The sequence below is a fragment of the Salvelinus namaycush genome, chromosome 26 (assembly GCF_016432855.1).
Source record: "Salvelinus namaycush isolate Seneca chromosome 26, SaNama_1.0, whole genome shotgun sequence".
Classification (NCBI taxonomy): Eukaryota; Metazoa; Chordata; class Actinopteri; order Salmoniformes; family Salmonidae; genus Salvelinus; species Salvelinus namaycush.
This window is the reverse complement of record NC_052332.1, coordinates 28938228-28960444: the sequence shown is the minus strand read 5'-3', so window position 1 is coordinate 28960444 and position 22217 is coordinate 28938228. Positions and strand designations below refer to the sequence as shown.

Here is a 22217-nt window from a genome sequence, read left to right as displayed (position 1 = left end):
ACTGGGGTTTTCACACTGTTTCCCATGTATCAAGAATGGTCCACCACCCAAAGGATATCCAGCCAACATGGGCTAGCATAGAGTCCATGCTGTTCTGAGAGCAAAATGGGGGCTGCCACTCAATATTAGGAAGATGTTCGGTGTGATGAAATAACAAGCCTATTTGAACACGTTAAATCATGTTTAATTATAAGTACACAAATAATGAAGTATATGTTATCTTGTAATCCAGAAGGGTAACTGCATAAGAATCAACGGAAATAAGACCAATGACAATTAAAAATCTTCAGTCATTCCTGTTCACTTTATGAAAGCGACATCTGGGATCTTTCCATGAGCCTGAGGAGAAATGGAGCAGAAGTTTTGCTATCTGAAGCCTAAAAGGTTGCATAACATTCAGTCAAAACTAAAGCAACACACATTGCTCCCTTACATACTTTACTAGGATGAAGATTTGAATCTAGGAATGTTTACGGTCTCGTTTACAGAGTAATATATGGAGCTATTTACCTTGAGGTCTGTGAAGACCTGCCCTGCTCGGTTGAAATCCCACTCATTGTCCTGTAGGCACCTGATATACATTGATAAAGTAGGTTAGAACCAATATGAATGCAACATTCCACCCACAAAACCCTGTACATAAAAAAACAAAGCAACGTGACAATAGGGGACAGCGTTTGTCACTACTTGAGCCCACTTAAAATCAAATGCAAAGTAACTGTTTCCCACTTACTTCTGGGACCATTCAAGATTCATGCCGGACTTGAGTGAGAAGGCAGAGAGCATCTCTTGCTGGGGGGCTGAAAGGGTGGGGACAGGACTGCTGGATGGGGTGGGGGCAGGTGCCACGAAGGCCCGGCGGATCTCCTCAGTCGTAGCATTGCGCACAAACAGCTCGTCATTCACTATGCAAAGACTTTTGAAACGAGAGGAATACATAAGGAATTTCCCCCCCCCATTAGTATCAACATTTTTAGTGAGATCAAGACAAAGTACATATCTGGCTGAGTTTTGGCTAGCTGTAGGGCCTACCTTGTCCCTCCAGCTGGCACTGTGACAAACACCCGGCAGAAAGCTCTCACAGAGTCGCGGGATTTACCTTCAACTGGCGTGACAGAAGGAGAAAGCAACATACATGGTTCATGACTTTTTGTGGAATGAAAATGTGGGGAACAAAATAGGGAAACTACATATGTTAACCAAGTTAGAAAAGTTGAACAAGCATACCTTCTTTGAACACTCCAGTGACTGTGAACGACAGTAACGTGTTCTACAGGAGTAGGAGAGGGACATGAGATCAAGGATGGTCATGGGCTTTGAATGTGAATTGATGGTTATAAAAGTACTCTACTCACGGTGAAGGTGTTGACGTCCACAATTAGAGATGCAGTGTCATGCTGCGTTTTGGGCAGTTCGCTCAGGAAAGCCACCACATTCAGACGAGTGTGCTTCAGTAAGCGGAATCGTGTGGCTGAAAGAACAAAGGTATTCAAATAATTTACTTTGTGTATATGAGTGAACACAATCATGGTGACTCACTACCAACAGGTTTACTTTATTCAGACTACATTTGCAAGAGATGACATCATGACAACCATCACTTCTGAAAACTGAAGTAGCGATTCAGAAGTCCGAGACTCACTGGGATCCTTGAGCTTTTTCAGGTTGCGACTGTCTTTATGGTAATCTCCAAGACTGCACCTAGAGACAAAGGGAGACAGTGACCAACTGACTACCTTAGAAACAGGTGACAAATAGGTGATACTGAGTGACTCAAATCAAATGTTATTTGTCACATGCGCCGAATACAACAGGTGTAGTAGACCTTAGTGAAATGCTTACTTACCTTAACCAACAATGCAGTTAACACTTATTTAATAGTATTTACTAAAATAAACTGAAGTAAATAAATAGAAGAACAAGAAATAATTAAGGAGCAACAATAAAACAGTAGCGCGGCTATATACAGGGCCTACCGGTACAGTCAATGTCCAGGGGGCACCGGTTTGTGAAGGTAATATGTACATGTAGGTAGAGGTCAAGTGACTGCATGGATAATAAACAGAGCAGCAGCAGCGTAAAAATGGGGGTGGGGCTGGGACAAAGCAAAATGCCTGGGTAGTCATTTGACTTGCTGTTCAGGAGTCTTATGGCTTGGGGGTAGAAGCTGTTAAGAAGCCTTTTGGACCTAGAATTGGTACCGCTTGCCGTGTGGTAGCAGAGAGAACAGTCTGACTAGGGCGGCTGGAGTCTTCGGCAATTTTTTGGGGCCTTCCTCTGACACCGCCTGGTATTGAGGTCCTGGATGGCAGCAAGCTTGGCCCCAGTGATGTATTGGGCCGTACACACTACCCTCTGTAGTGCCTTGCGGTCAGAGGCCGAGCAGTTTCCATACCAGGCAGTGATGCAACCAGTCAGGATGCTCTTGATGGTGCAGCTGTAGAACTTTCTGAGAATCTGAGGACCCATGCCAAATCTTTTCAGTCTCCTGAAGGGGAATAGGCGTTGTCGTGCCCTCTTCACAACTGTCTTGGTGTGTTTGGACCATGATAGTTTGTTGTTGATGTGGACACCAAGGAACTTGAAGATCTCAACCTGCTCCACTGCAGCCCCGTCGATGAGAATGGGACGTGCTCAGTCCTCCTTTTTCTGTAGTTCACAATCATCCCCTTTGTCTTGATCACAGTGAGGGAGTTTGTTATCCTGGCACTGACCTCCTCCTTATAGGCTGTTTCATCGTTGTCGGTGATCAGGCCTACCTTGTGTCGTCAGCAAACTTAATGATGGTGTTGGAGTCGTGCTTGGCCATGCAGTCATGGGTGAACAGGGAGTACAGGAGGGGACTGAGCACACACCCCTGAGGGGCCCCTGTGTTGAGGATCAGCGTGGCAGATGTGTTGTTACCTACCCTTACCACCTGGGGGCAGCCCATCAGGAAGTCCATGATCCAGTTGCAGAGGGAGGTGTTTAGTCCCATGGTTCTTAGCTTATTGATGATCTTTGAGGGCACTATGGTGTTGAACCCTGAGCTGCAGCCAATGAGCATTCTCACATAGGTGTTCCTTTTGTTCAGGTGAGAAAGGGCAGTGTGAAGTGCAATAGAGATTGCATAATCTGTGGGTCTGTTGGGGCGGTATACAAATTGGGGTGGGTCTAGGGTTTCTTGGATAATGGTGATGATGTGAGCCATGACCAGCCTTTCCAAGCACTTCATGGCTACAGACATGAATGCTACGGGTCGGTAGTCATTTAAGCAGGTTACCTTAGTGTTCTTGGGCACAGGGACTATGGTGGTCTTCTTGAAATATGTTGGTATTACAGACTCGGTCACGGACAGGTTGAAAATGTCAGTGAAGACACTTGCCAGTTGGTCAGCGCCTGCTCGGAGTACACGTCCTGGTAATCAGTCTGGCCCTGCGGCCTTTTGAATGTTTGAAGGTCTTACTTACATCGGCTACGGAGAGCGTGATCACACAGTCGTCCGGAACAGCTAATGCTCTCATGCATGCTTCAGTGTTGCTTGCCTCGAAGCGAGCATAGAAGTTATTTAGCTCGTCTGGTAGGCTTGTGTCATTGGGAAGCTCGTGGCTGTGCTTCCCTTGGTAGTCCGTAATAGTTTGCAAGCCCTGCCACATCCAACAAGCATCGGAGCCAGTGTAGTACGATTCAATCTTAGTCCTGTATTGATGCTTTGCCTGTTTGATGGTTCGTTGGAGGGCATAGTGGGATTTCTTGTTAGACTCCCGCTCCTTGAAAGCGGCAGCTCTACCCTTTAGTTCAGTGCGGATGTTGCCTGTAATCCATGGCTTCTGGTTGGGGTATGTACATACGGTCCCTATGGGGACGACGTCATCAATGCACTTATTGATGAAGTCAGTGACTGATGTGGTGTACCGTCTCTGGATGAGCATTTTCTTGTTGCGTATGGCCTTATACAGCTCGTTGAGTGCCGTCTTAGTGCCAGCATCGGTTTATGGCGGTAGATAGACAGCTACCAAAAATATAGATGAAAACTCTCTTGGTAAATAGTGTGGTTTACAGCTTATCATGAGATACTCTACATCAAGCGAGCAAAACCTTGAGATTTTCTTAAAATTAGATTTTGTGCACCAGCTGTTATTTATAAATAGACACAGACCGCCACCCCTTGTCTTAACGGAGGCAGCTGTTCTATCTTGCCGATGGACTGAAAACCCCGCCAGCTGTATGTTATCCATGTCGTCTTTCATGCATGACTCGGTGAAACATAAGATATTACAGTTTTTAATGTCCCGTTGGTATAATAGTCTAGATCGGAGCTCATCCATTTTGTTACCCAATGATTGCACGTTGGCTAATAGGACTGATGGTAGAGGGGGATTACTCATTCGCCCTCGGATCCTTACAAGGAACCCCGACCTACATCCCCGATATCTCCGTCTCTTCTTCATGTGAATGACGTGGATTTGGGCCTTGTCGGGTGTCTGAAGCAAACCCTTCTCGTCTAACTCGTTAAAGAAAAAAATCATGGTCCAGTACGAGGTGAGTAATCACTGTCCTGATATCCAGATGCTCTTTTCGGTCATAAGAGACGGTGGCAGAAACATTATGTACAAAATAAGTTAAAAATAACGCAAAAAACCCGCACACAACAGCACAATTGGTTAGGAGCCCGTAAAACGGTAGCCATCTCCCCCGGCGCCATCTTTAACTTTTTTTTTTGACACTGTTTATGAATGCTGCTGGAGACAGGGAACATTAATAACTAGCCAAGGGGTACCTGGAGGGGTTCTGCATGGTGAAGGGCATGCTCAAGGAGAAGGTTGCTCCATCGTGGTAGGCGTCTAACAAAGGCTGCCTGTCTCCGGAGTCATACACACTGTAGTATCTGGGGGAAAAAGTTATTCTTTAAAAACTTACATCATAAGAAACACACAACAACTTACATTTCCAATCAGTACAAATAGATACTATCAAAGCAGATCAATGTGTCTTATAAAAATAAAAAAATCATGCTGCCTTTTTGTTTTAAACAAAAACAAAGGTGTGTTGTAGTGCATCAGAGCATTTTGGGTTCTGGCTTAGTTGAGATTTGCAAAGGCTACATGCGGTAAAGAGGTTAATGGAACGCCGGATTGGCTCACATTTAACAAATCGGCTCTAACAAAGTGGATATTTGTCAAATCCGTCATGTATTGTATTGTATGTATTGTAACAGGCCCACAATGTGGTTACTACAGTCTGATTTGGATATATTTGGCTGTTTTCACTGCATAACATTTAGAAGTTGTCCCTTTTCAGGGTTTAGTAGTAACTGCTAAAATGTTAACTTCCGTTTGTATAAGCTGGTAGCATAGCTAGTGTAAGAATATTTTGACGATAAATACACAACGCAGAGGACGATAGGTCAATAGAGTACTAAAAGTCAATATAGTACTAACGATCAATGGAAATAGTGTTTTTTCTGTAATAGGGGATTAATGATCAATGGGTCAGAGACATGGGAGGAATTTCAGTCCGGGACTCATAGCTACTTGGCGAGTTCTCATTGGTCCAAATTGTTTATACATTGAGGCTGAAATAGGATACTTGTTATTTGGCCATTGGCGTAGTTTTATTGCAAGGAATTCTAATTGGTCAACCACATGCTAGGGCTGGGTTATAAAACTACACCCTGTCCCTTTGTTCTGAGGAGAGAATCACTAAGGACAGGGGTGAATGAACATCTACCTCTCAACATAGCATTGAATAAACCTATTTTTCTCCCGGATTTGCTTTGGGGTCTGTGCTATTGAATCGTAACATCAACTGCTAACACTAGCATACAGAAATCAGTGGTGATGTTCAAAGTAGTCTTTAACTGTAATGCAGTTGATTGGTGACGATGACATGAACATGTATAGGGGTTGACATCCATACAAGCATTATACGATGATTTCTATATCAACATTGTGTGAAATACACATATAAACAATGGCCTAAATGTAGGATAATTTTGCTGGGGAGCAATGAGGTTATTCATAATCTTTCCACCAAGCGTTTCCTTGGCATTTCCATTGTTTTGGTCGAGTTCCATTGACCTTTTTACCGCATCTATAACAGTGTGTAGTGTACGTGTATATTTGTACAGTAATGTGTATGCATTTGTGTCCGTGGATTCAACATAAAACTCACTGTTGTAGGAAGCCAACGATGGGAGTCTTGATCTCTTCAGAGCAGAAGTAGCTGGGCTGTGACATCAGTCGAAGGGTGAGAATTTAAAAGAAAACTGACACACGGTTACATGCAAAGCCCCTAAATGAGAACCAATGGTGTGCATGTATTACCTTGCAAGGTGGAAGGGCGGCAGGAGTCACCTCCACATCAAAGACTATGGGCGGGGGGAGATCCTGACCGTCCTAGTGAGAGTTAGAGAGGTCAAGGAGAGAATACAAAGATGACTAATTGAAGAGATGTAAATTCTTCACAAAATACAATAATAATATCCAAAACGAGTTGAATAAACAATTGTTGAAATCCTAAAAGCGTTTGATTGAATCCTTACCAGTTTGAGAAGCCTGGGGAACCTCTCTCTCACCTCGCTGTCCGACATTCACAAAAACACAGAAGATAAGAGACAGGAGTTAGTGCTGATTATATATAAAGACAGAGTCATCCCCCTAAACACTATTCAACCACAAACGCATATATATGCTCATGCACTCACAGCCTCACCCATGGATAAGGATCTCTAATAGCCACCCAAATGTTGATATAATCCCTGTCCATACAGTTAACTGAAATGAGGGAACGGAACTAGGCAGTAAAGACCAACATGGACTTGATTCGTCATTATAACGGCATATATTGGTTCGAACTGATTGTTCAGAATAGAACACACCCATGCCTGATCATGACATAGTCAGCTCTGCATATCAGTGGAGAGGTACTCAATGTTACAACGACACATCCTCTTGTACTAATATGAACGGTACAATACAGATAAACCAATACCAAATCAATCTATGACGACAGCCCCTTTTCTTTATTTATGTATTTTTTTGTACTTTTTACCCCAATTTCGTGATATCCAATTGTTAGTTACAGTCTTGTCCCATCACTGCAACTCCCATGCGGACTCGGGAGAGGCGAAGGTCGAGAGCCATGAGTCCTCCGAAACACAACCCTGCCAAGCTGCACTGCTTCTTGACACACTGCTTGCTTAACCCGGAAGCCAGCCGCACCAATGTGTTGGAGGAAACACCGTACACCTGGCGACCGTGTCAGCGTGCATGCGCCCAGAAGCCACAAGGAGTCGCTAGAGCGCGATGGGACAAGGACATCCCAGCCGGCCAAACCCTCCCCTAACCCGGACGATGCTTGGCCAATTGTGTGTCGCCTCATGGGTCTCCCGGTTGCGGCCGGCTGCGATACAGCCCGGGATCGAACCTGGATCTGTAGTGACGCATCTAGCACTGATCAGTGCCTTAAACCACTGCGCCACTCGGTAGGCCTCGGCCCCCTTTCCTGTGGCAATGTACTCACCCCTTTGTGATGATACTCACCGTCCCCCCCTAAACGCCGAAACACACGTTGTCTTGGAAGGGGTCGTAGGGGTGTGAACGTTGGTTGTGAGCGCCCCATACCAACAAGAGACAAATCAGTGCTTTTCACACGCATAGGGGAGTGGCCCGTGGTGTAACCAATGTACTTGGTAGAGACCACAAGAGTGAGATTATGGTCAAACTACTCAAATGTTGCATGTTTGAGGTGTCTGACACACACACGTCACAGGACCAAGAGACAGTGAAATGGAATCTAAAGACTGTAGAGGAGGTGATGGAGACTGTTGGAGATGAAAGATTGACATGAATCATGGGTATACACGGGGGGGGTTAATCCATTACATTAAGGTTGGTTAGTTACACCATGTCGTTTCAGGTAGAAAGGGAAGAGGGAAAACTTATGGTAACATAGAACAAGACAGGCATGATCAAACCAAAACATCAAAGAGGAGTTCACAAAAAGCTTTGATAGAAGATGCAATTCCACTAGGGTGATTGAGTGGTATGTTAGCGAGCCTTAAGGAATAGAAAATGTGTTATTTGAGGAGACCATGCAAAGCATCCCCTTCAGATGAAGAAAAGACACAAATAGAAAAGAAAAGAAACAGAAAGAGCTGGGCCCTGAGCGCCACTACAGAAGGAACCTCTGTTGCTAGCATTGATTAATGCAAGAATGATACTGCATATCTTACACAACATTTTTGGTACCAAAAATAAATACAATTTTGGACCCCACTTCAACTTTAACATTTTGGGGGTGGTTAAACAAATAGGGCATCCAAGCCCTATTAAACAAACATTTTTCTTTTTAGGGAAACATGTTGAGAGGGATATCTGAGGAAGGACCAAACAAGTCCTAAACTTTATCAGTGACCATTCTGAGGTGACTGCATGTGTTTATGACCACAGAATAAACATTAAATGTTATATCCTTAACTGGAAATCAACTTCATATATTTAGAAATCCCACTAATTGAGGGTCTCTTGATACATCTTTGTGTCCCTCATTCTCAAAGCCTCTCCTTCACTCCAGCTGTTACATTCTGAGATGTGTCAACCAACTTGTGGCACAAACAAGCCTTGAAGGCATGTTAGATTTAAGGAAATTATGAGAAAGCTTGTATTTGGGGACTCTGCTTGGCTTTTTGGAAACCTCTCTCCCGCACCAACCCCAGGCCTGTAGCGCAAATCTTTGTTCTTTACTTCAATGTCTTCTTCGTTCAGCATATACTGTACGTATCAAAGTGCATACGTACGTAGGTATGATGTGGCCAGATGCACGACTGTGCCTGTCTTAGGTTGTCCCGGTATCAAAGGTGGGATCTTACCCGTCATTGGCTAACCAGCCCTCTTCACTGGCCACATTTCATGACCCGTATAGGGGAGGATGAGAGGATGTACCAACACCATGTTCCCATATGAATCTTTAATATATATACACATACACTATATGCCATTTGGTAGATGCTTTTATCCAAAGTGACCTATAGGCTTGCATTCATACATTTTACGTATGGGTGGTCCCGGGAATCAAAACCACTACCCTGGCGTTACAAGCGTCATGCTCTACCACCTGAGCTACAAAAGGATTCCTTTTCCACAATGCCATTTTAGTGATCCAAGCTCTTCCCAAAGTATGGGTCTCATTCACAATGCTGTGGTCAGTATTATCCATGCTAAGTTTGTATGCTAGAGGTAGTGGCTCTTGAAATTTAAATTGTCAGGATTTTATTTAAATTAATACAGGGGTGTCTGTAGGGGGCACAGGGCCATCTTCACTGCAGAAAACAAATGGAGGAAAGATCAGCTGCTGAGTTTCAGAGAGGGAAAGCGTGAGATCAGTTGAGACAGACAACAAAAAGAGAGTACCCAGACAGACAGTTAAACCTGCATCTAGAAGGGGCCATGGGTGTAGAAATTATTGAAATGATAGCCATTTTCCTCAACTAAAACCATCAAATCAAATTTTATTTGTCACATACACATGGTTAGCAGATGTTAATGTGAGTGTAGTGAAATGCTTGTGCATGCGTTTGTTGGCTGGTTAATATTGAACTATATAGTATGAAGAGGTTCATGGTTTGATCATGTTAATAACATGGGCACATATGGCATGCACCTAAAATAAAAATAATCATAAACGTGGCTTTACATTTGAACTGAGGTGCTTCCCCACAAGCATCGAGTAGGTTTGTGCGATTTCAACACTTGCCCAAGAACAGATAATGTCAAGTCTTAACAACTTAATCACCACCTATGTTATTGAAGTAATGTGGGAGGACTCAGTGAGACTCTCTGATAGCATGGTGATCAACAAGTCACTCCGGTTCCTTCGAAGTTGAGCGTTGTGCTGCTATTCAGTAGTACCAGACCAAACATGTCCTTCCTGGCTCATATAATCCATAAATAACATGTGATATCCCACAGAGTAGGGCTTTCCTGAATACATTCAAATTACCCCCTGAAATACAGGGAATAGAATGAACTATCCCCCCTCCCAACCATCTCACAACACACTGTCAACAGCCTACCATTACCCACCCAGCCATCCTGAGCACATCACACCGTCAACAGCCTACCATTACCCACCCAGCCATCCTGAGAATATCACACCGTCAACAGCCTACCATTACCCACCCAGCCATCCTGAGCACATCACACCGTCAACAGCCTACCATTACCCACCCAGCCATCCTGAGCATATCACACCGTCAACAGCCTACCATTACCCACCCAGCCATCCTGAGCACAGACTGACCTGATGTATGAAGCCTGGTCCTTGAAATAGTCGCAAAGGGGGTTCCTCTCAAGCCATAACTCCACCAGCTTAAGACCCTTGATCCTGTCCAGCTCGCGCTCTGTCTTTAACTGGAATGATGGCAGGAAAAGAACATCCAATAAAACAGCCAGGTGTTACTCACAAGAACAGACAGAGAGAGAAAACTCCTAGTCCCAGTCAATTGACTAAATTAATTACGTGAATAACTGAAAAGTAAGAGGAGACTTTGTGCAGGCCCAGTAAAGGTCAGTGCTGGGGTTAGGTCCCGTTGAGCCACAACCAGACCCAGTCTCCTCACCTCGTTATGAGAAAGGTTGAGTGTCTTCAGGTTGGGAACCTTGTTGACCAGCTCTGACAGGTCATCCAGCCTAAATAGCTTGTTGTTGCTAAGGTTCAGACAAACAAGCTGTGGAAGGAAAGGAGAAGGGATAAGAGGAGAGGAAGGCATCCATATTCTTTCATTATTCAGCTACAAGGACCGACCACATCCATACCTCTGGAATATTCTCCTCAATTATCTTAATAACAGCACGCATGGAGTTCTTTCTGTTCAAAGTCACATCAATGTTCTGGGACACCAGGTCTGTGAAAATCAGGGAAGTATAGGAGTGTTGGACGGCACTACCAGAATACATGTCGTATAACGCAAATACAACATTGAAAAACGTTTGATGCGACTAATTGCTCTTGCCGTGTACCTGGGTCTATCCGGATGTTGTTCAAGTCCAGGGCTTGTTGAGAGCCATCAAAACGTTTAGCCATGCATTGCTAATGAGAGAAAGACAGTTTTACGCATTCAGCCCATACACCTCTCTATACATGAAACTAAATAATGAATGTTGCACTGTTATCATTAGCGGGTACTTGAAAGAATAGGAGGCATTACTAAGTAGAGTTGAAGGAAAGAAAAAGTAATAACCTTGCTGATGGCTCTAATATCAATACAATAATGTTATTAAAACAATCACTCCTCCTATTCAAGAGCTGGTCTCCTTGTCTTACCTTCAGGTGCTCCAGATCAGCTGGCTTTAGTTCAGACTGAAGAAAGGAGGGTGGAGGACAGGGATTCATCAGTACAGTCACCTGGACAAGATGGAGGATGGAGGAGTGAATGGCATGTTTTTTAATGACTATCCCCAGGGGGAAATGGTTATGTCCTAGAATTTCTATTGAAAGCCCTTTCCGAAGCCCTAATCATTAACCACAGCCTTACCGTGACCCCTTCTCAAGGTCTTATTTATTGATGGTCCCATCCTTATTGATTGCCATCAAACTTAACTTTGACGCCAGCCTTGTTGCTTAATCGAAAACTTCTGCTGGCGTTATTAATGTGTTCATGTCTGGTGTCCAGTCTGCCAGAAATATCCCGCTTAACACCATTTGATAAAACCAGCAGAGGTCGGTTTTGTGGAGAGAAAAAAATAGTACCTTGTAGCCCTCTTTGTCTGTGATCTTCCGTGATACTTTAAACAAGGCATTCGCAGTCGTGGAATCATCAATAAAGAACTCTGCTCGGTTTCCCTCTACGTGGTACTTTGGAAAACAGAGGTGAAAAAAGAGAATGTCAATAAAATGAAGCTATTTCAGGGGAATGAAACTAAGTCCAGTGTTTCCCCTAGAATTTATTTCAGCAGTGGTGGCAGAGGTAAATAAAACATTTATTTTATATATATTTTTTTAGTTGCAGTGGAGGCACAGCTGCTAAATGCATAAAGGGGAAACACTGCTCAGTCTATTTCTGGACTAGATTGACTAACAAAAAGAGCCCCTAGGCAGTGGTCACTTACATGTACTGGCGTGAAGGGCATGGAGCAGATATTCTGCAGTGCTGTTATCAGCCAGTCTTTGTCGTATTTCTTTCCATAGGGGACCTGCAAGAGTCACAATTTAGCATTGACTAAGTACAATCCAATCAATGACAGTTTGGTAAATCTGTAAAGCTATCCCACTATTTTACAACGTGGACTCACAGACATCTTGAACCAGTTCTTGCGGCCACCTCCACCTCCATCCCCTCCTTTGTTATTCCCACGACCTCTGTGACCTCCTCCACCACCTCTGCGGCCCCGGTCAAATCGGTCGTCACCACGCCGATTTGGCCTTCCATAAGGGTTACTAGCAGGGGAAAAAACATGAGGGTGGATAAAGGATAACTTCTAAGATCAAACCTAAAAACATGTTCAGTGAAATACTCTCTGTCTTCAGCCTGACAAACTCACAATCTGTGTTGGGAGGATCCATCTTGGGAGTTGCTGTCCGTCATTGCCACATCTCCATCCTCATCGTCGAATCTCGCTCTGTGTCCCGGGCCGCCGCCGCCTCTTTGGCTACCACGATGTCTTGGTCTTGGCCCTGGTCCTACTGGCCCCTGGTCACTATACATAGGGGCCCTGAAAGGCCCTCTGCCTTTACGGTTGCGAACCTTTTGTCCTCCAACTCGGTCATCGTGATCTGATGGACAAAGAGTCACTATAGTAAGTATTGAGTTCACAGAAAATGGAATTTAACCAAGCTACAGCAGTTATTAGCCTAGTAATGGCCCAGATCTGGTCTGTCATCTTCGTTTGATATCATGCATGTTTGGCAAGAACGCTAGCTGGGCGATTCCACACCAGGAAGGCCCGAAAATATTTTTGGTATCTCAGATTGTTCTGGCATTTCTCACATATAAACTTCATTGGGAGGAAGGATGTTTGATATGCTTTGTTATGAAATACAATGTCACAAATGTATTCAACATTACAAACACTAATATCTCAAAAGTACCTTTTGGATTTTGCTTCATTTTAGACATATTGTTTAGAAGTGCTACACAGAATTTCTCCCCTATGTGGAAGCTAGCTGAATTGCAACAGCACTAGGCAGCATTCAAAACAAATCTCACCTCCCCCACATCCCATTTCCCCGTAATATGGTGGAGACTCGTCCTTGAGTCTTTTACTTTCGGTTTTGGTCCACCAGCTTCAAACAGCTCTAAAAACGATATTTTTTGTTATTGAAAATATATTTCACAGCAATTTAGATGTTACAATGATTCCCTACACTATTCAGTGCTTGTTTTTTTCTCTCACAAACTTAAATTGAGCGAACAGTGTAGAATTTTAGCAACCAGGAAATTACGGAGCGATTTCTATACTGAACAAAATTAGAAAAATGCCACATGCAACAATTAACGATTTTACTGAGTTCCAGTTCATATAAGGAAATCAGTCAATTGAAAAATGAATTAGGCCATAATCTATGGATTTCACATGACTGGCCAGGGGCGCAGCCATGGGTGGTCCTGGAAGGGCATAGGCCGACCCACTGGGGAGCCAGGAATAGCCATTCAGAATGAGTATTCCCCCGCAAAAGGGCTTTATTATAGACAGAAATACTCTTCAGCTTCATCATATGTCCAGGTGGCTGGCCTCATACAATCCCGCAGGTGAAGAAGCCAGATGTGGAGGTCCTGGGCTAGCGGGGTTACAAGTAGTCTACGGTTGTGTGGCCGGTTAGACGTACTGCCAAATTCTCTAAAACAACGTTGAGACGGCTTATGGTAGAGAAATTAACATTCAATTCTCTGGCAACAGCTCTGTTGGACATTCCTGCAGTCTGCATGACAATTGCACGCTCCCTAAAAACTTGAGACATCTGTGGCATTGTGTTGTGTGACAAAACTACACATTTTAGAGTGCACAGGTGTAGTGATCATGCTGTTTAATCAGCTCCTTGATATGCCACACCTGTCAGGTGGATATTGGCAAAGGAGAAATGTTCACTAACAGGGATGTAAACAAATTTGTGCATTTTTGAGAAACGTTTGTTTGTGTGTGGAAAATGTCTGGAATCTTTTATTTCAGCTCATGTAACATGGGACCAACACTTTACATGTTGCATTAATATTTTGGTTCAGTTAATATTGGCCGTTTGACCCAATTTCCACTAGATAACACAGCCACAAAGTCAAAACAGCTTTCCCATTAACAAATACCGCTCCGGCAGCAGAAATCAATTGGCAAATATCACAGCCAATCACAACAATGACGGGTAAGTAATACTATGAAACACTATCATTCCACCATTACTGCAGACATATTATGGACATTTCCTGAAATTACAATGCAAACATTTTGGAAACTCCAATGTGTAGCACCAATATACTCTTGCAGCGGGCTCGCTGGTACTTTTGAAGAGGGGGGGGGGGGGGGGGGGGGGGTCTACTAAGCTACAGTATATGGAATTGTTTTAAGAAGGTCATACCAAGGATAATTTTCCTATTTGATTTTGAATTTTAAGACCCCTTGAAGTATGAAAAAAATATCAGTCTACTCATTAAATATTTGGAAACCAATGGTTTGGGGTAGAAATATACACTATAGACTACAATATTATGCAAAGTTCATATTGAACAATATTTCTTTATCATTTACATTCTGTATATAAGGGGTGCTTTTTGTGCTACTGTAACCTAAGCCCACCTGAGAAATGTAAAATTACAAAAATGGTATCTATGTTAAACAATGCAAAGTTAATTTAACAGTAAAATAACATCAACTGCATTTAAAAATGTAAGCTGTGAATTCTTGAAATATATTATTATCTTGTTGTAGTTCACCAAGTTATGTTGCTACTTTGTGAATGACATGCAGGCACACACGATTGATAGCATGAAAAACCCATATTTTCAATTGGCATTAGATGGTAATTAATGTCCATGAAATAAACCATCATGTGCATATATCAGCAAATGAATTCCTTAATTTTACATAAAGTATGATCACTTATCTGAGAAGGTACAAAAAACATCTGAAAATGTGTTCGAGTGTCGCCTCCACACCAAAGTTTTTTTGTTGCTTTGAAAATTGACCACCAGTGGGAATTTACAAAAAACGATCAATAACATAAAACAAAAACATAAAACATTGATTAGCTTAGAATAAAAATGTATGGCCATAACAACTAGATGAATTGGTTAAAACATTAAACAGCAGAACATTTTGTTTTTTATTGTAATTCAAAGATGGAAGGGGGCGTAATGGGTATGTGGGCTTAAAGGGTACACTACCCTAATCTGCACAGCCGGTAATACACGTCACCCAGCGACCGTTTTTTGTACATAAAAAAATTCCCTTGCGCAACAAGAAGTTGCCCCCATTCCTCCTGCTAATTGGGTAACTATTGCAACATTTTGGTTGTCTGAGCGAGGGAAATGCTGTAAATTAAGAGGACTATGTATTTAGAAAGATGAGACGTTGAGGATTATAATAAATACTGCTTTGATGTGATACAAGCAAGCCAAACACCTGCGAGTCCAAATGTGCACTTCACATTTCCATATCATAAATAGTGACGACATTTATAATTACTATGTTTGATGTACAGTTACAAGATGACATGGCGTCAAACCCTGGGTTGATCTGAACAGAATGAGCCTGTGTTTGTTTGTCTATTGTGAAGAAAACTTGCCATGGCACACGCAACTGAATTCACTCAAGACCACTTTCTATGTGCACCGAAATCCTGATCCGTTTCCCTGAATTGTATTGTGAAAGCCTAACATATAGTATGTAATATAGTATTTTTTAACTTACAGTTGAAGTCGAAAGTTTACATACACTTAGGTTGGAGTCATTAAAACTCGTTTTTCAACCACTCCACAAATTTCTTGTTATCAAACTATAGTTTTGGCAAGTCGGTTAGGCCTAGAGGTCGACCGATTATGATTTTTCAACGCCGATACCGATTATTGGAGGACCAAAAAAAGCCGATACCGATTAATCGGCCGATTTATTTATTTATAATGACAATTACAACAATACTGAATGAACAATGAACACTTATTTTAACTTAATATAATACATCAATAAAATCAATTTAGCCTCAAATAACTAATTAAACATGTTCAATTTGGTTTAAATAATGCAAAAACAAAGTGTTGGAGAAGAAAGTAAAAGTGCAATTTGTGCCATTAAAAAAGCTAACTTTTAAGTTCCTTGCTCAGAACATATGAAAGCTGGTGGTTCCTGAACATGAGTCTTCAATATTCCCAGGTAAGAAGTTTTAGGTTGTAGTTATTATAGGACTATTTCTCTCTATACCATTTGTATTTCATATACGTTTGACTATTGGATGTTCTTATAGGCACTATAGTACTGCCAGTGTAACAGTATAGCTTCCATCCTTTTCCTCGCCCCTACCTGTGCTCCAACCAGGGACACATCGACAACAGCCACCCTCGAAGCATCGTTACCCATCGCTCCACGAAAGCCACGGCCCTTGCAGAGCAAGGGGAACAACTACTTCAAGGTCTCAGAGCGAGTGATGTCACCGATTGAAACGTTATTAGCGCGCACCCCGCTGACTAGCTAGCCATATCACATCGGTTACACCAGCCTAATCTCGGGAGTTGATAGGCTTGAAGTCATAAACAGCTCAATGTTTGAAGCACAGCGAAGAGCTGCTGGCAAATGCACGAAAGTGCTGTTTGAATGAATGCTTATGAGCCTGCTGCTGCCTACCACCGCTCAGTCAGACTGCTCTATCAAATCATAGACTTAATTATAACATAATAACACAAAGAAATACGAGCCTTAGGTTATTAATATGGTCAAATCCGGAAACTATCATTTTAAAAACAAAACGTTGATTCTTTCAGTGAAATACGGAACCGCTCCGTATTTTATCTAACGGGTGGCATCCCTAAGTCTAAATATTGCTGTTACATTGCACAACCTTCAATGTTATGTCATAATTATGTACAATTCTGGCAAATTAATTACGGTCGTTGTTAGGAAGAAATGGTCTTCACATAGTTCGCAACGAGCCACGCGGCCCAAACTGCTGCATATACCCTGACTCTGCTTGCACGGAATGCAAGAGAAGTGACACAATTTCCCTAGTTAAAAGAAATTCGTGTTAGCAGGCAAAATTAACTAAATATGCAGGTTTAAAAATATATACTTGTGCACTGATTTTAAAGAAAGGTATCGATGTTTATGGTTAGGTACACATTGGTGCAACGACAGTGCTTTTTCGCAAATGCGCTTGTTAAATCATCACCCGTTTGGCGAAGTAGGCTGTGATTCGATGAGAAATGAACAGGCACCGCATCAATTATACGCAACGCAGGACAAGCTAGATAAACTAGTAATATCCTCAACCATGTGTAGTTAACTAGTGATTATGTTAAGATTGATTGTTTTTTATAAGATACGTTTAATGCTAGCTAGCAACTTATTTTGGCTTCTTGCTGCACTCGCGTAACAGGTAGTCAGCCTGCCACGCAGTCTCCTCGTGGAGTGCAATGTAATCGGCCACAATTGGTGTCCAAAAATGCCGATTACCAAATGTTATGAAAACTTGAAATCGGCCCTAATTAATCAGCCATTCCGATTAATCGGTCGACCTGTAGTTAGGACATCTACTTTGTGCATGACACAAGTAATTTTCCCAACTGTTTACAGACAGATATCACTTATAATTCACTGTATCACAATTCAAGTGGGTCAGAAGTTTACATACACTAAGTTGACTGTGCCTTTAAACAGCTTGGAAAATTCCAGAAAATGATGTCATGGCTTTAGAAGCTTCTGATAGGATAATTAACATCATTTGGGTCAATTGGAGGTGTACCTGTGGATGTATTTCAAGGCCTACCTTCAAACTCAGTGCCTCTTTGCTTGACATCATGGGAAAATCAAAAGAAATCAGCCAAGACCTCAGAAAACCAATTGTAGACCTCCACAAGTCTGGTTCATCCTTGGGATCAATTTCCAAACGCCTGAAGGTACCACGTTCATCTGTACAAACAATAGTACGCAAGTATAAACACCATGGGATCACGCAGCCGTCATACCGCTCAGGAAGGAGACGCGTTCTGTCTCCTAGAGATGAACGTACTTTTGTGCGAAAAGTGCAAATCAATCTCAGAACAACAGCAAAGGACCTTGTGAAGATACTGGAGGAAACAGGTATGAAAGTATCTATATCCACAGTAAAACTAGTCCTATATCGACATAACCTGAAAGGCCGCTCAGCAAGGAAGAAGCCACTGCTCCAAAACCACCATTAAAAAAGCCAGACTACGGTTTGCAACTGCACATGGGAACAAAGATCGTACTTTTTTGGAGAATTGTCCTCTGGTCTGATGAAACAAAATTAGAACTGTTTGGCCATAATGACCATCGTTATGTTTGGACGAAAAAGGGGGAGGCTTGCAAGCCGAAGAACACCATTCCAACCGTGAAGCACAGGGGTGACAGCATCATGTTGTGGAGGTGCTTTGCTGCAGGAGGGACTGGTGCACTTCACAAAATAAATGGCTCATGAGGAAGCAAAATTATGTGGATATATTGAAGCAACGTCTCAAGACATCAGTCAGGAAGTTAAAGCTAGGTCGCAAATAGGTCTTCCAAATTGACAATGACCCCAAGCATACTTCCAAAGTTGTGGCAAAATGGTTTAAGGACAACAAAGTCAAGGTATTGGAGTGGCCATCACAAAGCCCTGACCTCAATCCTATAGAAAAATTGTGGGCAGAACTGAAAAAGTGTGTGCGAGCAAGGAGGCCTAGAAACCTGACTCAGTTACACCAGCTTTGTCAGGAGGAATGGGCTAAAATTCACCCAACTTATTGTGGGAAGCTTGTGGAAAGCTACTGAAATGTTTGACCCAAGTTCAACAATTTAAAGGCAATGCTACCAAATACTAATTTAGTGTATGTAAACTTCTGACCCACTGGGAATGTGATGAAAGAAATAAGCTGAAATAAATCACGTTACTATTATTCTGACATTTCACATTATTAAAATAATGTGGTGATCCTAACTGACCTAAGACAGGGAATTTTTACTAGGATTAAATGTCAGGAATTCCGACTTCAACTGTAGCTAATAATGGTGCCAATAGAACAAGCTTTCAAATGAAGCTATCATAACACCCAGATCGCGATTTATAACAGACCGTTTTTGGATTGCGCAAACAGTAACAGTTACTTAGGACCTGTGCACACTGGAGGCACCAGTTAGTACTCTCACTCAAACCCTTGTCACTTTGTCTTTTGTTGCAACTACCGCACATTTTCCAGGAATATTCTTATGTTACTGAATGTATCCAGAATATTTTCAGATTTATCCATCAACGAATGTGGCAAAAAGTACAGTAACTGTGAAACACAAACTCAACAGTGTAATGTCTGGATTCAGTCGTGTCAGGTGAACGGTTGTCCTCACCTTTGGTCTAATAATTTTCTAATAATCTCCAAACTGTTCCCTTTCAATTGCTACCATGGTTATTAATTTCATATTTCTTCTGTAAGAAACATTTCAATTTAGCCCTATCCATATAGGCCAATTCCCATGTGTGTAAAGGGTTAATAAAACACAATTTTCCACCACCACTTTTAGACAATTTCTGGATGTTGCGCACTGCGTTAACCCAATCAGGTTGCAGCAGTCTGTTATTTACCCCTGACTGAACATACTATGCAATATCAGGAAGTACTGTATCATTAGTCTTTCTTTCATGGTGGTGGGAAAATTGTGTTTTATTAAAGGGGCAATCTGCAGTTGCTTCATCCATTTAGAGACTTCTGAATTAATTAAATGTACCCAATGAATCTTGAAAAATATGACAAACATGCCCCATTGGGGCGGCAGGTAGCCTAGTGGTTAGAGCGTTGGACAAGTAACCAAAATGTTGCAAGATCGAATCCCCAAGCTGACAAGGTAAAAATCTGTCGTTCTGCCCCTGAAGGTAGTTAACCCACTGTTCCTAGGCCGTCATTGAAAATAAGAATTTGTTCTTAACCGACTTGCCTAGTTAAATAAAAGGTCAAATCAATTTAAAAAATAGCTTAGTTCAACTGTCGTACCCCATCACAATAAAACAAGCTTTTTCACTCCAATGTAAACAAAGTCAACGTAAACAAACACTATATCGCCTCAAAACATGGTTAAAACCGTCAATTTGATATCACGCTTGATCATTCCTTGTCTATGAATTTAAGACTCGTTACATTTCTCCAGCCCTATCCCTCAGGTATTTATTAATTTATTTCTGGGCCTTCGTGGCGTGGAATCGCCCAATTCTCGCTTTACTACGCAGACACGTTTTCAGCCAAATTTCAATGTTGTGATGTAGCTAGAGCGCTAGTTGTGAAATTACTAAACGTTGATGTTGGCTACAGTAACTAGTTACCTACGTCTATAACACAAGAGGTGATGTTAGCCAACTAGATGTGTTGTCATATAAAAATGTACCCGCACACGCACCATGGTCCTGAGTAAAACAATGCGCCAACGTTACATATAAACGTTCTAGCTAACTAGCTTCTAAAGTTTAACCACAGCTAGCTAATTACTTTATATTGCTAGCTACCTACCAAGCTGACAAGTTAAATCATTTATAGGTAGTGTCAACTCCTAGTTATCCAATTCAGAACACATGTCGTATTACGAAAGAAAAATAACTGTCAAGGAAGAACATTGTTGTTTACAGGTAGCTAGTTAGCTACGTTCGTTAACGATAGCTAGCTAACATCAACGTACCATTGTAGTAACGTGAATCGTCGGCTGTTGACATAGTCAGGAACCGAACACCCACTTAACTCCAATAATAGTGGGTATTGTTAGTTATATATGTACAGCAAATGTGCGTTTATCGTCCGTGAAAAGTTAGCAAAGACATTCGCTTTGTTCGTAACATGCAATGTAGCTTTACGGCCCCGCCGTCTGAGCATGTGCAATGGTCTCGAACTCGCTTTGCTCACGACCCTCTGGTAATGATGACCTCATGACACTTATTTCTCAAATGTGAAAAAACAGTTCTCACACATTTTCATGATACATTTCTTAAATGTACGTATTATTTGTTTGTGTGTGGTCCTCTGATGCTGGATCTCACAGTGTGAAGTTAAAAAAAAAAGTGTTTTGTTCCATAGTAGGCCAACAAATCAACCTGTAGTAAAGCATCCCAGAGTATGAATGCTGACCTAGGATCAGTTTGGCATTTTAGATGATAGTGAATTGACAAGGGGTACCTGGTCCTAGATCAGGACCCCTACTCTGAGACGCTTTGTAAGTACGGACCCTGGTCCCAGATCTGTTTGTGCTCTTGACAACTCCATCGTTCATCGTAAAGCCAATTTTTTTTTTTAAAGAGTAGTCAACAGTTTTACATTATCACCAATCAATACACATGGTTAGCAGATGTTAATGTGAGTGTAGCGAAATGCTTGTGCTTCTAGTTCCGACAGTGCAGTAATATCTAACAAGTAATCTAACAATTCCACAACAACTACCTAATACACACAAATCTAAATAAGAATATGTACATATAAATACATGGATGAGCAATGACCGAGCGGCATAGGGAAGATGCAATAGATGGTATAAAATACAGTATATACATACGAGATGAGTAATGTAAGATATGTAAACATTATTAAAGTGGCATTATTTAAAGTGACTAGTGATCCATTTATTAAAGTGGCCAATGATTTGAGTCTGTATGTAGGCAGCAGCCTCTCTGAGTTAGTGATGACTGTATAACAGTCTGATGGCCTTGAGATAGAAGCTGTTTTTCAGTCTTTCGGGTCCCAGCTTTGATGCACCTGTACTGACCTCGCCTTCTGGATGGTAGCGGGGTGAACAGGCAGTGGCTCGGGTGGCTGTTGTCCTTGATGATCTTTTTGGCCTTCCTATGACATTGGGTGCTGTAGGTGTCCTGGAGGGCAGGTAGTTTGACCCGGTGATGCGTTGTGCAGACCGCACCACCCTCTGGAGAGCCTTGCGGTTGAGGGCGGTGATACAGCCCAACAGTATGCTCTCAATTGTGCATCTGTAAAAGTTTGTGAGGGTTTTAGGTGACAAGCCAAATTTATTCAGCCTCCTGAGGTTGAAGAGGCGCTCTTGCGCTGTCTGTGTGGGTGG

At 42.2% G+C, this 22217-nt stretch overlaps 1 protein-coding gene across 1 annotated transcript; it reads right to left on the bottom strand.

The window, feature by feature from the left end:
• Positions 1 to 162: 162 nt before the first annotated feature.
• LOC120021353 (nuclear RNA export factor 1-like) lies at positions 163 to 21037 on the bottom strand. The gene is made up of 21 exons (XM_038965079.1): positions 20835 to 21037; positions 12522 to 12753; positions 12273 to 12417; positions 12090 to 12173; positions 11731 to 11835; positions 11305 to 11385; positions 11001 to 11070; positions 10797 to 10885; positions 10601 to 10708; positions 10282 to 10391; positions 6524 to 6560; positions 6306 to 6377; positions 6154 to 6209; positions 4760 to 4867; positions 1643 to 1701; positions 1356 to 1471; positions 1228 to 1270; positions 1033 to 1105; positions 734 to 916; positions 511 to 571; positions 163 to 339 (listed from the first exon to the last, which is right to left on the bottom strand). Exons 1-21 carry the CDS (start codon positions 20866 to 20868, stop codon positions 301 to 303), a joined length of 1905 nt encoding a protein of 634 aa, XP_038821007.1. The 5' UTR covers positions 20869 to 21037; the 3' UTR covers positions 163 to 300.
• Positions 21038 to 22217: the final 1180 nt, after the last annotated feature.